The 14,889-nt window shown below is 34.6% G+C and overlaps 3 protein-coding genes across 7 annotated transcripts in view; 1 reads left to right on the top strand and 2 right to left on the bottom strand.

Annotated features, from left to right (window-relative positions):
• Positions 1-2,761: 2,761 nt before the first annotated feature.
• LOC108692757 lies at positions 2,762-4,858 on the bottom strand. Its single transcript, XM_018201178.1, has 4 exons — positions 4,662-4,858; positions 3,995-4,296; positions 3,415-3,896; positions 2,762-3,125 (listed from the first exon to the last, which is right to left on the bottom strand). The coding sequence occupies exons 1-4, from the start codon at positions 4,814-4,816 to the stop codon at positions 2,835-2,837; spliced, it is 1,230 nt and encodes a 409-aa protein (XP_018056667.1). The 5' UTR covers positions 4,817-4,858; the 3' UTR covers positions 2,762-2,834.
• Positions 4,859-10,325: 5,467 nt separating this feature from the next.
• On the top strand, positions 10,326-11,767 carry LOC108692804 (signal recognition particle 9 kDa protein). The gene is made up of 3 exons (XM_018201291.1): positions 10,326-10,560; positions 11,088-11,156; positions 11,265-11,767. Exons 1-3 carry the CDS (start codon positions 10,489-10,491, stop codon positions 11,358-11,360), a joined length of 237 nt encoding a protein of 78 aa, XP_018056780.1. The 5' UTR covers positions 10,326-10,488; the 3' UTR covers positions 11,361-11,767.
• Positions 11,525-14,889, bottom strand: part of LOC108692803 (band 4.1-like protein 4) — a 14,145-nt gene continuing 10,780 nt past the window's right edge. For 2 of the 5 annotated variants that reach the window (XM_018201287.1, XM_018201286.1), the window contains 7 exons: positions 14,454-14,668; positions 13,993-14,071; positions 13,842-13,927; positions 13,464-13,610; positions 12,373-12,643; positions 11,832-11,938; positions 11,530-11,588 (listed from right to left, as the gene is read on the bottom strand). In XM_018201287.1, the coding sequence (XP_018056776.1) occupies positions 11,546-11,588; positions 11,832-11,938; positions 12,373-12,643; positions 13,464-13,610; positions 13,842-13,927; positions 13,993-14,071; positions 14,454-14,668 (948 nt within the window). In that variant the 3' untranslated portion in view covers positions 11,530-11,545. Of the gene's footprint in view, positions 11,589-11,831; positions 11,939-12,372; positions 12,644-12,943; positions 13,212-13,463; positions 13,611-13,841; positions 13,928-13,992; positions 14,072-14,453; positions 14,669-14,889 lie in introns of those variants that run through there. The other 3 variants (XM_018201288.1, XM_018201289.1, XM_018201290.1) reach the window with 3 other exon arrangements.

Genomic DNA, 14,889 nt, shown 5'->3' with positions numbered 1-14,889 from the left:
AAATTTTTCAAAGTTCTTATAGATTTAAGTTTATTATTAAAAAGAGAATAAGGTATCGTTTATAAGAATTATTCAGAATAAATACTTATAATTATTAATTGGTGAATTACAAAAGAGAGATAATAAATGTTTTGATAATTCTATAAAAATGTCTGTGAATAGATTATGTAATAATTTGATATTAAATTTACAATTTATGGATATTTCATAAATTAGCACATCCCTATAATACAATTATATTTTTTTGTAACTATATATTCTATAATATAATTATACTTTTCCTACAATTGTCTTTCATACATAATAAAACATAGAGATCGATGACTGAAGTGCAAATTTAATTGAAGTATCACGTTGTGAATAAATATATATATGAAACAAATATTAAGTTATAAATTTAATGTCATAGGTTGATCAGTGTTATTGAAGCTTAATATTAAGAATCAAGAAAACTGTTTGTAAATAAAAGCATTGCTATATGTTATTTTAATATTTTGACACGTACATTCTTTAAAATTTTGTAGCTTCAAATCATAAATTAAATTAAAATAATAGAGTAAAATGAGAGAACATTTATATATATTATATATTTATTCTATTATACACAAGATAATCATATTCCGTTTAACAAATCTTGATATGTCCATGTATAACAAAAAGACCCTTACAAACCACATAGCTAATCTTTATGATTTAATATGTTTTACATTGACAACAAATATCATCATATAGAGAACATACATAGTTCAATTAACTAAAACAACAGATTATCTTATTTTTAATTGAATACAGATCGATCAATGTCTTAAGCGCGATTTGTAATTGTGTCAATAGAATATATTTAAAATATTAACTTCTGATTGTTTAATAAAAATGTAAATGTTGAAGTAACCCATGTCAATTGAGCAAACTGCATATCCCAAGGAAAAGCAACTCATCTGTTCTTCATTCATTTTTTTTTACTGCATCACCTTTATCTTTCCATGATAGGGTACATGTCCCATTTTTGCATTCTTTTATCAAATCTGGACATAGCTGATCTCCCTTGATCTCCTGTCCTTTACTTCTCAACTGCCACCACTTGATCAATAACGGTTGTATAAGGAACCTCCATATTATTAGGATTATAGGAACCGCGAAGCATGGCACGCACACCATTCTGTATCTAACTTATTTTTATAATCTAAAATTATAGAGAAGTAATTTTCAGAGAGAGAGAGAGACAAACAGAGGACAGAAATGTCAATGTTCATTTTGAAGCTGCAGCTTCATAGATCGCACAATTAATCATCTCGTTTCTTATCATACTGCATTTGCTACGTACGTTCACTTTCGAAGGTGCGGAAAGCAGGATGATTCTCTCTTATCTTGAGAAAAGGAATATCGAGCCTTCACGAGACAACAATCGGACAAATGTGAGAGAGATCGATATAAGCATAACCTGGACGAGACTAGAGTAAAAAATCTGGAATATTCTTGATGAGTACAGAAAATATATCGATTAAAAGCAGATATTATCGTGTTAGAAATGATTACTGCTAGAGATGATTACTTGGAATGTTGACTCGTCCCTTTAATTTTAACGTTTCACCCTCCGACAATTCGCTCGATCTGTCACTCGCGATCGTGATACACAATTACAAACATATACCAACACATACACAGAAGAAGTACACGACACATATCTATTCGACTTCCTTCGTCTGTCGTTCGCAGCGCCGCGCCAAGCGCGACTAGCTTGAACTCTTGGAGTGCTTGGACTAGTGTCAAATTGACGTGCGCAAGTTACTAGCTAGTTTTGGAATGGCTTCGACTAAACTCTGATTAACTTGATTAAAGAATAATTTGTCAAGTAACATTTGTATTTTCTTAATTTGGAATTATATTCTGTTATTTAAAATATGGAAAACAAAAAGATTGGATTAGAAACGATAAAATTTAGTCAGAAATTTAGTAAGCAATTCAATAACATACTACGAAAAAATTAATAATCGATAATTAACTTTATCGAGTAATATTTTATTAATGTGGATTATTATTATTTCTTATTGCTTAATTCTACTGGTCTGTTCGAGTTTATTTGATCCAAAATGTAATTTATCTTCTTACTAATATTTTAAAAAATTTTATTCTGTTAACTTCGTCTATGTAAAATATATATATTTTCTATAAAATTTATTTTTTATTTTCTCAGAACTTTAAATTACATTGGTCCAAACGATATGATCATTAAATCATCAGTAAAATTTGAACAAACCAACACACCAAAGTTAACATATACAGTTCAAAGACAACGAATTGTAATTTTTACTTTGAGCACTTCTCTGCTAGTTATGAATTAATCGCCTAATTATGTTAATTAGAGTTATTTAGTCGAAGTCGTCCTTGTTCTACATAGGTACCCGTTTCTTTCTGCACGACGTCAATCAACTGGTAACGCTATTCGCACTTGTCCCTGCGAGAAGTCTAATTTATATTCATATTTATATCCATATTTAACACGATCATGATGCGCTATACGATATTTAACATTATACGCATGCAAAAGAACATGGTCACAGCCACATATCATGATTGCAGGATCTTCGTGTTTTACTACGTTTAATTGTACACATATATGTATATATGTACATTTTAAATAAGGCACTGAAAGCCATATATTAGATAATTGAACGAGAGAATTCGTATCGCAAAATGTTTGTGGTAAGAGTTATATCGAAGTCTTTAAAATGTTCCAGATGTCAATTCGACTAATCAATTCCTTTAATTTCACGAGGAAAAGTATTATAAGCCGAATAATTATTAATTAGATCACGCATAAGCTCTTTTGACTCTTACATGCTTCCAAACACCTTACGACCCCTCGTTACAGATAACGAGACAACGACGACGCTCAACACGAAGAAAACTAGACCGAAGAAAGTGGTCAGGGTTCTGCACCATTGCCGCTTCCGTTTCGCTCTCGCAATAGTCCGGCCTAAACGCTCGGCCTGTGTCACGTCGAGCGTGAAATCAAAATCTTCGCCCAAACTTCCAACAGTTAAGCGATGGTTCCAATTGTTCGCGCTCAACGAGGCAATTGTTCCTTCGATTGTAGACGATCCGATGTCGCTGCATACTAGCTGCTGAAATAATATGTTCCTCCATACAGCATGATATATTATACACTCGCTGAACATTGATTAAAACGAACATTGATTATTTATATTCGTTCCTACCAAAATGTAGATTAATATATTTTAATCCACATTCAATTCTTCATTTTTTTTTCTAATTCTTTGAAAAAAAATAAAGAGAAAGTTAAACTGAGATAAAAAATTTAATCTACGTTAATGGAAACGAGCATTAATCAAACAATGTAAATCTGAAGAGTCTTTTCTCAAGAAGCTATACGTTAATCGAGTTAATATTCACCGAATATTTGGACTCTGTTGTGCAAGGTTTCTTTCTCGCGAGGCTGAAGTTGTTTCTCATATTGCTGTCGCCTTCACGTCTCGTCATCCTGTCATTCTTGAGCGACGGCGCGGATTGCGTCGAGTTGTACTTGTAAAGGCAACGAGGGCTGACACAAAGTTTTGAGTTGATTGGATTCACTTTCGACGGTACATTCTTCATGCAGCTCGGCGATATTGTTGGATTATTATCATTAAACACCCAGGATGGGCAAATGTACTCGTACACGTTGTCGTTCTTCATGCCGATCTCTAGGGAAACAATGCGCGATATATCACGCAAGATATCTTCTGGTGCCGCCGTGACGTTGCCGTCTATCACAGAATTGAGAGTTCGGGATAATTCGAGCAGCACCTCACGAGCTCTTGATGGTGATGATATCAGCTGCGGCTGCGGTGGCGAATACTTATACGTGCAACCGCATACGTGGCATGTATAAATACCTGTTATGATAAAAGAAAAACTAACGTGCGATAAACGAGATTTTTAAAAAGTGAAAGTGAATTATACAGCGCGAAATCGTCACTAATTCTGTTTATACCTTCATAACCGCCTGCATTGTGATCCTCGGTATGATGATAGATGATGGAAGGCCAAATTGGCCGCGGTATCGCTTCGCTCTCATGAATTACCGCTAGGCTACCGTATGATGGATTTCTCGTTGATGCTGACGCGTAATAGGAGTACGAGCCAGCTGACAATGGCGGCGAATGGCTCGAATAACCGGAGCTCGTCGACGTTCTGTAACATCTTCGTGGATTATTGCGCGACGCCGTTGACTTGCTACCTGCGATGCCGCTCACGAATTTAGAAATTTCTATGTCTGCCAAGTCCGATCTTATCCTGGAAAATTATATTCCATCGAGTATGATGGACAACATGTGATAAATACACACACACACACACACACACACACACACATATCATTAAATATTTCTATTAAATTGAAGGTAAAAAGTAGGTATGTCGCGTTTCTCATATAAAATTTAATTTCGAATAAAAAATACAACTTCCATTTTTATATTAATTAAGAATTTTATTAATTGAGAAAATCATCATTCGATTTCAATAGCAGCGTTTAGTAGAATTTATTTTGCAATTGCTGGAAGTTTTTCTCATATTGATTGGATTATAGATAAAAAATGACATAATTTTTAATTTTTTAAATTTTTGTCAAGATAATATAATACAGTCGGAGACTTGTATACCATTCGATGTCGTACGTAGGTGATGCGGCATAAACACGCCTAATATCGATTTCTGCACCTTCGGGATCGATCCGACTCCTGACAGTCCTGGTTCCAGGGTCTCCAGGATCGCGCGGGATCGCCGCTCGCCTCGCTACGCCAGCACTCGGTGGCATTCGGACTTCAGACCCTACCTGACGCTACCGCAGAGATCGGACGTAAGCTCGTCCAGGGCCAGCTGTTGAAACCATCGCTGCATGCTCAATCATCAGCTGCGCTTTTGTCATCGACGAACCACGTGGATTCCTACGAGCCATAGCGATCGGTCTCTTCTGTCTCTTAGCGAAAGCGAATCTCTTTATGTATAAATTTTTTCAGCCGTTGAGTCTATTTAATCTCAATTATCCCCCGCAACTCCTCGCGTAAAGTAGCACGATATAATGTCGTTGGCATAGCGCCGAGCCTACAACACTATCGTGTCTCTTGATATATACGTTTACTTCCAGACGATCTTATCGAACGCGCGCGTGTGATCACAGATGATCCACGTTTCAAGGTCGCTTTCACATTCGTTGTATTCACGTAAGAAATCGGCCAGTGTAAAACGCCTATTACGTATTATTCGGGACGTGTCGAACGTTAATAGAGGTCATCGTCGTTCTTTTTCTTCGAGCTTACGTTATTGCGTACTTTATTTGACCTCCTCTTCTCGATTCTCCTCCGCGTGACGAGTTATCAATACCCGACACGAGCGAGTCTCCGAGAGACTCCTCTCCGCGGCGTCGCCGTGTCAAATTTCGACAACGTGACGTATGAGGCGAAGAGAAAGCGGATATGCGAGAATAGCTTTCGAATTAGGTCAACTTGAGTAATGGAAAGCGCCCTTTGTGTTTGTTGCATTAAATTCCGTGTTGCGTGTGTCATTCGTATATATACTCGTATATATACGATATGATGCCCAATTATTCATCAGCCACTCGGTATTTTTCGGAGCCAATCCTCGAAATCTCATGATTTTCGGTAAATCGATCGGTCGTTTGCTGATCAACGTCCGGTGAGCAATCAGCATTGGTAAGCATTATCTCATAACGCAAGAGATACGTATATATGTACGTAATTACCTAGGAAATGTATAGATCAGTGTGCACGTTGCAGCGCTTGAACGTTGTACATTCCATCATCAGCAGCCAGACGGCCAGTCGGGCCAGGTAGTAGCCAACCACTTTCACATCAGCACGGTACGTTCGCCAATGTTTACGTATATTGCACCCTAAAATATCGCATAACGTTAATATAAAAACTTCGTAACGATAGAATGATCTTCATACATAAATCGATATCACTCCATGATCGATAATATAACTTTCAACGAGTTCGAATTATCTCTGCAAAAATTAATGTGATTACTTTCACAAAAATTTTTCCTATGTAATTTCGTCGACTCATGCCCATTTCTTATACAAATGTAGATTAACTTTCGCGTTATCAGCACGATTTTTCTAATTCTGAGAATTTGAAAAAGATATAAAGTTAGATAAACTGAAAGTTAATCTACATTGGTATAGAAATGGGGATAAAATCAATCAATTACGGCTGTTTTCATTTTTAAATTAAAAACACGTATATATTTGATGTATAAACGTCACGTAACAGAGAGCTCATATGTATAATAATTTTTTACATAATCTTTTATATAAATGTCGAGATGAGCGAAAAGCAACCGCGAAGACGCATGTTATTAATTGATTGCGTTTAGCAGAAGAAGCATCTTTGCAATTGCTATTGTAAGATTCTCGAATAATTCTCTAATTGATTCTCGTCTTTAATTTCTAATTGCTAGATGAAATGTATGATCAATCATTATGAAAAATATTTACAACGATAAGCAGGTTTTTGCAAAGCTTTTTCTGCAATCATTGTTTATGTGAATACATATCGTATGTAAGTTACAGCGCCAATTATGAGAATATTTTTTCGCACGTAGAATAAATAAATATACGTAATGGATGGTTTTCTAAATTTGAATTACACGATATCGTTTACCACTTCGTCCCAGCAACGATAATGAATGCGATCTTTATGCGGACTGTTGAGCGTCGCGCGAAAGAATTAATAACGCAAGATTTTAGCATATTTTCTCCTCAGAGAATTCTACGGCCTTTCTACGGCGGCGGGTGTTATATATGTGCATATATAATCTAGGGAAGATAATATTACATGCCCAGCAAACGAGAATGGATTAAAATGGATTGAAATTTTTTTCTATCCGAATGCATATTTTAAATAGCGAATACTTTTTTTTTATTTAATTGGATTCAATTGGATGCAATTGAAAAACTGCATTTTCTATTCAAAATTTTGAATTGAACAGTATTCACAATTATGTGTGTTGAAAAAGCTAATATTATTTTTAGATTGAAAGGCATAGAGATGCTCCATGCAATTCCTATAAATGAATAAAAATGCATTCAGGATTGAAAAGCATTCATTCGTGAATCAATATTTCTGAAAATCTGAATCCATTTCAATTCATTTCAATCCATTCTCATTTGCTAGCTATACAACGCAGGTTCACGCACAATAATAACGTATGGCTGTCGCCAATGGCGAGTGGCGAACGGTATGCAGCCCGCGAAATGTAATGAAACTGCGAAAAATATTTAACTCACGGACTTTCACTCGCACTCATTTAGGACCGTCGACGGAAAAAAGATCGTTACTGCAGGCCGCACCGCGCACGTCGTCCGTGTCGTCTCGTTCCGCCTTCGATCTGATTCGGGATCGAGATCGGGATCGGGCACTGAAAGATCTTTAAGTAAGATCGCTTTCGCAAACATCGAAACGTGGATATCTCCGACCGTTTGATATTCTGAAGAAATTGTCGCGAAGAAATTTATGATATCGTGTTCTTCAAACGCGGGATCTCCTCGCAATGATCCCTATTTATAATTCTATATAATATATGGACTGTAATAATCAAAGCTTCGCGCAATTATCGAGTAATATGAAAAAATTTTATCCATCCAGCTTCATTTCGTCTCATATCTCGTTCTTCCGTATCGATTCAAATTTATTCATATTCATGCCGTTCACCGGCATCTGTCGCGAAATCAAACATCCGAAGTGGATACTTTCATTTCTAAATGTGGTCCCAACAAATAAGAATTGAATTGAATTGAAATGGATTTAGATTTTCAGAAATATCGATTCACGAATGAATGCTTTTCAATCCTGAATACATTTTTATTCATTTATAGGAATTGCATGTAGCATATCTCTATGCTTTTCAATCTAAAAATAATATTAGCTTTTTCTGTGCAAAACTTTTGAAAAGGAAATGCAATTTTTCAATCTAATTGCATCCAATTGAATCTAATTGAATCCAATTGAATCTATTTAAATCCAAAAAATGTATTCGCTATTTAAAATACGCATTTGGATAGAAAAATTTCAATTCATTTTAATCCATTCTTTGCTGAGGTGTTAATACATGTACGCGACAGATCCGAACTGTTATTTGAAGAAGGCAGGAGCGACATTTATTGCCGATTGCAACACACCTGCGCGCCGTTGGAACTAAAGTACTTGAAACATAAAGAAAGAGAGTGACAATTACTTATGGTATCGATTAAGTAACAGATAATAATTGCAATAAGAAGTATAGAGAGATTCCTCGTAACGGCGCGGCATTGCGAAAAACAAATAAAGTAATACGAAGATACGCGTTTTTCCTGCTTGCTTATTCTTAGAAAATACAAAGTATTTCTTTCTGTACGCTGTTCACAAAAAAAAATGCGTGCACGATATAATCGATTAAACGCGCGGGAATAAAAGGATTCGTACTCGATGAATGCGATCTCGTTCGTTGCTGCGGTTTTTACGTGTTCTCTGATGGCGTATCGTATAATTATACGTATATCTTTCTATCCTTTCCTTTTACTTATTCTCTCTCTCTCTCTCTGTCACATCCTTCTGCTTCTCATCTCCGTATCCGTATAGAGGACATGCACACGAATATGCGAACTTTCACACGCGCATAGTGCCGTCAATTGTATTCACTGCTCGCGTTCGCAGCGCGGCGGTCCAAAAGAAACTGAAAGACTCGACGTTCGATGAGTAATCAGCGGCAGCGAGATTGCCTTCTTTCGTATCGTGGAGATTGTGGGGGTTGTATTCTGGCCATTCCTAGCAAACGAAAATGGATTGAAATGGATTAAAAATTTTCAATCCATTCGAATTCGTTTTAAATCCATAAAAATGGATTTCATATAAATATTTTTATATATGTAAAAGTTTAAATAAATTAAAGTAGTAATTATATAAAATTTTATAGTTATTATTTTAAAACTTTTATACAAAAAATATACACTACATAATAAAGGAAACTACACTATGTACACTATGTAATAAAGGAAATATGTTAATATATAATAAAATAAAAGCAATTAATTTATTAATTAAAATAATAATTTATATAAGTAACATTTATTGTACATATTTACGTAGTTCTACTTATGTTTCTTTTAACTTTTAAATGAAACAATGGATTTTCTACTCACAATTTTGAATAGTATTCAGGGCCCATTTTAAAAGAAAAACTTTTTTTTATATTCAATTGGATTAAAAAAACATTTTCTATTCAGAATTTTAAATTAAACAATATTCACGATGCACACACAAAATACTAATATTAGGTGTAGTAAAAAGAAATCCATTATTTTTGTATGAAATTGAATGAAAAAATAATGGATTTCTTTTTACTACACCTAATATTATGTTTAGATTGAAAAGCATAGAAATATACTCCATACCATTCCTATAAATGAATAAAAATGCATTCAGGATTGAAAAGCATTCATTTTAACATTCATGAATCAATATTTCTAAAAATCTGAATATTTATAGGAATTGCATGGAGCATATCTCTATGCTTTTCAATCTAAAAATAATATTAGCTTTTTCTGTGCACACAAACACAATTGTGAATACTGTTCAAAATTTTGTATAAAAAAAATGCAGTTTTTCAATCCATTTGAATCTAATTGAATCCAATTAAATCCAAAAAAAAAGTATTCGCTATTTAAAATACGCATTCGGATAGAAAAAAATTTCAATCCATTTTAATCCATTCTCGTTTGCTGGGGAGAAAGCAATCTGTCTATACGAAGAAATAGAATTGATCTCTGCTTATTTGACTCGATATTAAGATTAATGTTATACTGTGATGTTTTTTTGAAGCTTTTGTTCCTCTTTTGCTTTCTTCCCGATTGTAAGTTTTGTTCTAATTAAATGGACTTAAATGACTGGACTTAAATGAATCGTGTATTCATTTTATTTAGAAACTTTCAACAGAAATACAGGATTCACATTACGACATCTAACATTCATTGTTACCATGAATGCCGAAATAGTTCATTTCGGTCGATCATAATTCAAAACAAACAATGCTAAAGAACAATATTAAATTTAGAGACGGTCAATTGAAGTCGTAGAAAACTATAAGCAGCAATTGAATTAGCCAATCCCAGTCGTGAATTTAAAAGTGGCAGTGCGCTCTTAATTGTGATTGGTTGATTTGTGCACCATTTACTTCCTTCGATCAATGGTTGATCGTGATATCGTTGTGTTCCAAAACACAATCGGAAAGCGTCTCTGTCCAGCAGAGCCGTCGAATATACACGTGTATATACGCGTGACGATACTGACAATCGGTGTCATCGATGTTAATCTCCAATCAATCGTGAATGATTCTTTAATATTATTTAGTGAAACCCGGTAAAAACATTAATTCACCTCGTGTATACTTTTTTCCTGAAAATAAACACACGTCGTCGTATTAGTGATAAAGATGACATATCTGAGTTCGTGGGAAGAATTCGAAAGAGGCGCCGAGAGGTTATACTTGCAGGATCCGATGAACGTACGTTTTACAAAATTATTAATTCTGTAATTTCTTTAAAATCTTTAATGTTGTTTGTCCTTTCGTTTGTCACTTTGCACGAAAATCTTTCAATCCGTATATCATGTATATAACTTGAGATTATGACAATGCATGCCAGAAAAGCGTGCTTGTACTTCGATACGTTTTAGTATCAACATGTTTTGTATCACTTTGAAAATGCCCACTCATTCAGTTTGTAATGAATTATTTGACATAATTGAAGAGTGATGACAAAAAAAATATATATTTGTTATAAGATTTTGTTTAAATTTATAATATTTCCTGCATAATATATAAGATTATTTGTTTCTCTTTTATCAATTACTTTCAATCTTCTTTTGCCTTTTAGTATCGCAATGAAAGCATTGAAGAAAGAAAAAAGTAAAATATAATTTAGTAGCATATGTGATATATGCAAAACTGCAAATTAAAATACTGCATATAAATATAATTGAGTGAATAACTATTTATGTAATATATTAACTTTTCCTTTTGTCTTATTTCAGACTCGATATACGATGAAGTATTGTCATAGTAAAGGAGTTTTATGTCTAAAGTTAACAGATAATCGACGGGTAAGTAATTTTAGAAACATATTTTAAGATCGAAGAATGTAAACAGTTTATATATTTGTTCCTATTATTAAGAATATCAACAATACCAATAATCAAAACTATTTGCAGTGCCTCCAATATAGAACAGAAATAGCTCAGGACTTAAAGAAAATGGAAAAATTCATAGGCAATCTCATGAGACACATGGCATCCAAAGACATTTAAATAAGATTTGTATTTAAGGAATATGTTTATCATGGAGACTAAAACATACTACTTTTATTCAATAATATTTTCTTCTCGCCTCACATGATCCAACGATCCACAAATATCAATTTTAATTAAGGTATGAATGTTATTTTACATGTACAACAGGAGCATATAAAACTGTTTTGTTTTGTATTAAAATTTTATGATTGTTTTGGGTGGCTCCGTTGCCTCCTCGTTAACGTTCTGAAACAATCAAATTCATTGTGTATATTAAATTAATATACTATCGATACTATCGAAGATATAATATAAAGAGGACTTTTTCAACATTTATAATGTATTAACTTTTTTTACATCTATATCCAAAGTGTGTCCTTAAGTGATGCATAATGTATTAGATATTAATAAAGCCAGATACAAATCAAATCGAAATCTGATTTAATACTTGAGTAAGAAAAAGCACAAAGCACAAAAACAAGCACTTACGATATAATGGGTTGGAGAACAGCATCCAGAGTAGTATCAACAGGAGGGTAGATTTCTTGATTTGAAGGCAATTCATAGTGTACCTCTCCCCCTAATTGCAATTGTGTCTATACCAAACAAAACCGTTTTACTAATCTACTATTTAGAAGAATAGTATCATTCCACATTATGTTATTACTTCATAAAATGAAGCTATTACGTGTACTAGCATGCATATACGAAAATGTGTCGCTGGAAAGGGTATGCGCGATTCTAATGCCGTTATCTCAGATATTTATGACGTGATTAGCCAAAACTAGTAGGAAACCTTAGCCACACATTTGTATATAGAAGCACTTGATGGTTTTTTTTCCATTAAATTTTCGTTTATGAGAAGTAAGCACGAATTATATAAAATTCGTGTTTACTCATCAATTTTTATTATTTTTAAGTAGCTGATTATAAAATAAAATGTGCATCGCTCGATCGTTGTTTATTTTAAAATAAATATTAGCAGAGATATGATATTATAATAAAAATGCGAGCAAACTAGGATACGTACTACATGAATAGGCTTATTGCTGTCAGCAGAACTTGAGCAGCAGCTTGAAAAGTCCTGCGGTGTGCTTTCCCCGAGTCCACTGTCTGTATTATTGCCTATTGACATTCGGTTGCTACGAGTATAATAAAAGTCCTTCTTCGTGCTATATTCATTTCGAGCTCCAGGATACTTTGTCTCGACTTGATTGGATGTTGCCGACAGCAAGTTATAACTTCCATCACGATAATGCCGCATGTATCTTCTTTCCCTTTTGCCAACGGATCCAATAGTTCTGAAAGGGAATCCTTGACAGTCTTGGTACCTCAGTCGTTTTAGTGACTAGTAGGTCCACTGTACTCCACTACTCAGATTGATGCGTTTTTCTTTTTTTTTTTGTTTTAGTACAGTTAATTTACACACACTTCGATTATATTCTTATGGTGCACACGTTATCAAAATTAACGTAAAATCACAAACTCCATTAATACATTCGCTTTTTTTTTTTGTAAACTGTATCGCGGCGCATTTTAAAGCGTAACATTTTGAAGATACAAAGAGATTGTAAAATAATAAAATGCACAAGATGCGCCGGGTACGTGTAGGGAATCGAATGGGATATACGAGGAATGTCATAAGAAAGACTCGGAACATGAAGTGTCCTGAGCCCCGAACGTTGACATCGTCCGTCCTCCCAAATTACCAACATTTATTACACAAATACATGGCGCATACTGTATAATATACATAATGCATGAGAAATAAAAACACACGGATAAAATATGACCCCAGTATGAAGGCGATCGGCACGCATCGCCTTTGAAATTCCATGGAACACAGCCAGAAGCGAATGAGTGCCACAGCTAGGACGTAAAAATAAATAGGTGCGACAAGCAGTTAATCTCACTTATTTATTAAGGAATTCGTCATGCTTCAAATAAATAATAGGGGGCATGCTTAAAGATAATATACATGCTCGAAATAAATAAAAAAAAATACATGCAAGGGGGAAATTAGGATTAGGGGGTAACTAAACAATGACTACGGATCCCGTCTCATCCTCCAATTGCGGAGGATGGTTGTGAAGATTGCAGGCCGTCTTGAGATCATCGTACCTAGGCAGGGACGATGAATCTGTGTCGTCCAATCGAGATTGTAAGGGAGATTGCTGTACAGATTGCGACTGTACCACCGTGTAGGATATCTCTCGACGTTGTTGCTCGCTCATCCCGCTAGTGTCGATTAGGCCAAATTCCAAATGTCTAAAAGAATATATTATTTTTAATGTCGTTCTCGCGATCGATAAACTGTCAGCATTCATGAAAGCATAGATTAACAAAGATAAAATTTGTTCAGTAAATTCAAATTGCAATTCATATTAAAGAAAAAAATCTATGAATTGTTTTTTGCGGCCAGTATAAGCCTGTCGCGAATATCTTGCGAAACTACGACGGTACAATATTCATAGTATTTGAGATATATAATATATTTACTTTCGAAGTTCATCCGGCAGTGGTTGTTTTTGAGAAGGGCTTCGATGTCTGCTTCTGTGTCTTCTTCTGGGTTCCGTGTGACTCACCTACAGCATATTAATCAAATATTACAAACAAGATAATTTTGTAGCGATTGGATAATGGTACTTACAATAGCTTTTTGCACACCTTCTCCTTTTCGTTTCTGCGCCTCTCTCCATTGCGGCTCCGAATCTACCAACTCGTGTCTACTGTGAAAAATAATATATTTGGATTAAGTTAGCACTTATTGATTTAGTCTAAAAGAAAAAATCCCCCCCCCTCCCTTCTCTATATAGAAAAGAAATTCTTTTATTAAGGAAAAATGTATGCAAAAATAATGATGTTAGGAAAGGTTAATGAACCCGTTATTGATGGGAACAAGACTCATTATAATCAAACTGCTTTAATTACACACTAATGCTTATAAGGGTTCGTGATTTGAACTCATCAAGGAGGTACTTTATTTACGAAACAATTATGAGAACGAGATGTTATCGCAATGAGAGAGCGAGAGAGAGAGAGAGAGAGAGAGAGAGAGAGAGAGAGAGAGAGAGAGAGAGAACGCTAACTAAAGTTAATATGTAAATGTACCTAGAGGAACGAGAGTTTCTGTGTTTTCTGCGATGTTTTCGATGGCCGGATCTCGTATCTGAACCTCTCGAAAGCTCAGACTCGCAATCGGAATGTCTGCTATGTCGACGATGACTATGACTATGACTTCGTCTACGGTGACCACTTCGACTATGACTGTCCCCTGAACTTTGACTTTCCACCGAACTGCTCCGACGTTGAAGTCTACTTAAGAGCTACGTCGACAAACAGCAATTTATTAGGCAATTCAAATGCGGAAACTTTTATATAGTGCACTGCGCCGATATACTTGATCCGTCAACAAGTTGATTTTTTTGTTTATTATAATGACCCAGTTTTTCATCATCTGATTAACTTGTGATAAAGTTAACTAAATAAAAATAAATAAAAAACCGGGCTTAAGCCATATATATATATATATATATATATATATATA

The sequence above is a fragment of the Atta colombica genome, unplaced genomic scaffold (genome assembly GCF_001594045.1).
Source record: "Atta colombica isolate Treedump-2 unplaced genomic scaffold, Acol1.0 scaffold82, whole genome shotgun sequence".
Classification (NCBI taxonomy): domain Eukaryota; kingdom Metazoa; phylum Arthropoda; class Insecta; order Hymenoptera; family Formicidae; genus Atta; species Atta colombica.
Note: the sequence above shows the minus strand (reverse complement) of the source record. Positions and strands in the feature narration are given on the sequence as shown.

Coding starts and splice junctions, on each gene's coding strand:
- LOC108692804 (XM_018201291.1), top strand. CDS start 10,489: ATGACATATCTGAGTTCGTGGGAAGAATTCGAAAGAGGCGCCGAGAGG. Junction 10,561..11,087: donor ACTTGCAGGATCCGATGAAC/GTACGTTTTACA, acceptor GTCTTATTTCAG/ACTCGATATACGATGAAGTA. Junction 11,157..11,264: donor AGTTAACAGATAATCGACGG/GTAAGTAATTTT, acceptor AACTATTTGCAG/TGCCTCCAATATAGAACAGA.
- LOC108692757 (XM_018201178.1), bottom strand. CDS start 4,816: ATGCCACCGAGTGCTGGCGTAGCGAGGCGAGCGGCGATCCCGCGCGAT. Junction 3,897..3,994: donor CAATGCAGGCGGTTATGAAG/GTATAAACAGAA, acceptor TTATCATAACAG/GTATTTATACATGCCACGTA. Junction 3,126..3,414: donor CAACAGAGTCCAAATATTCG/GTGAATATTAAC, acceptor ATATTATTTCAG/CAGCTAGTATGCAGCGACAT.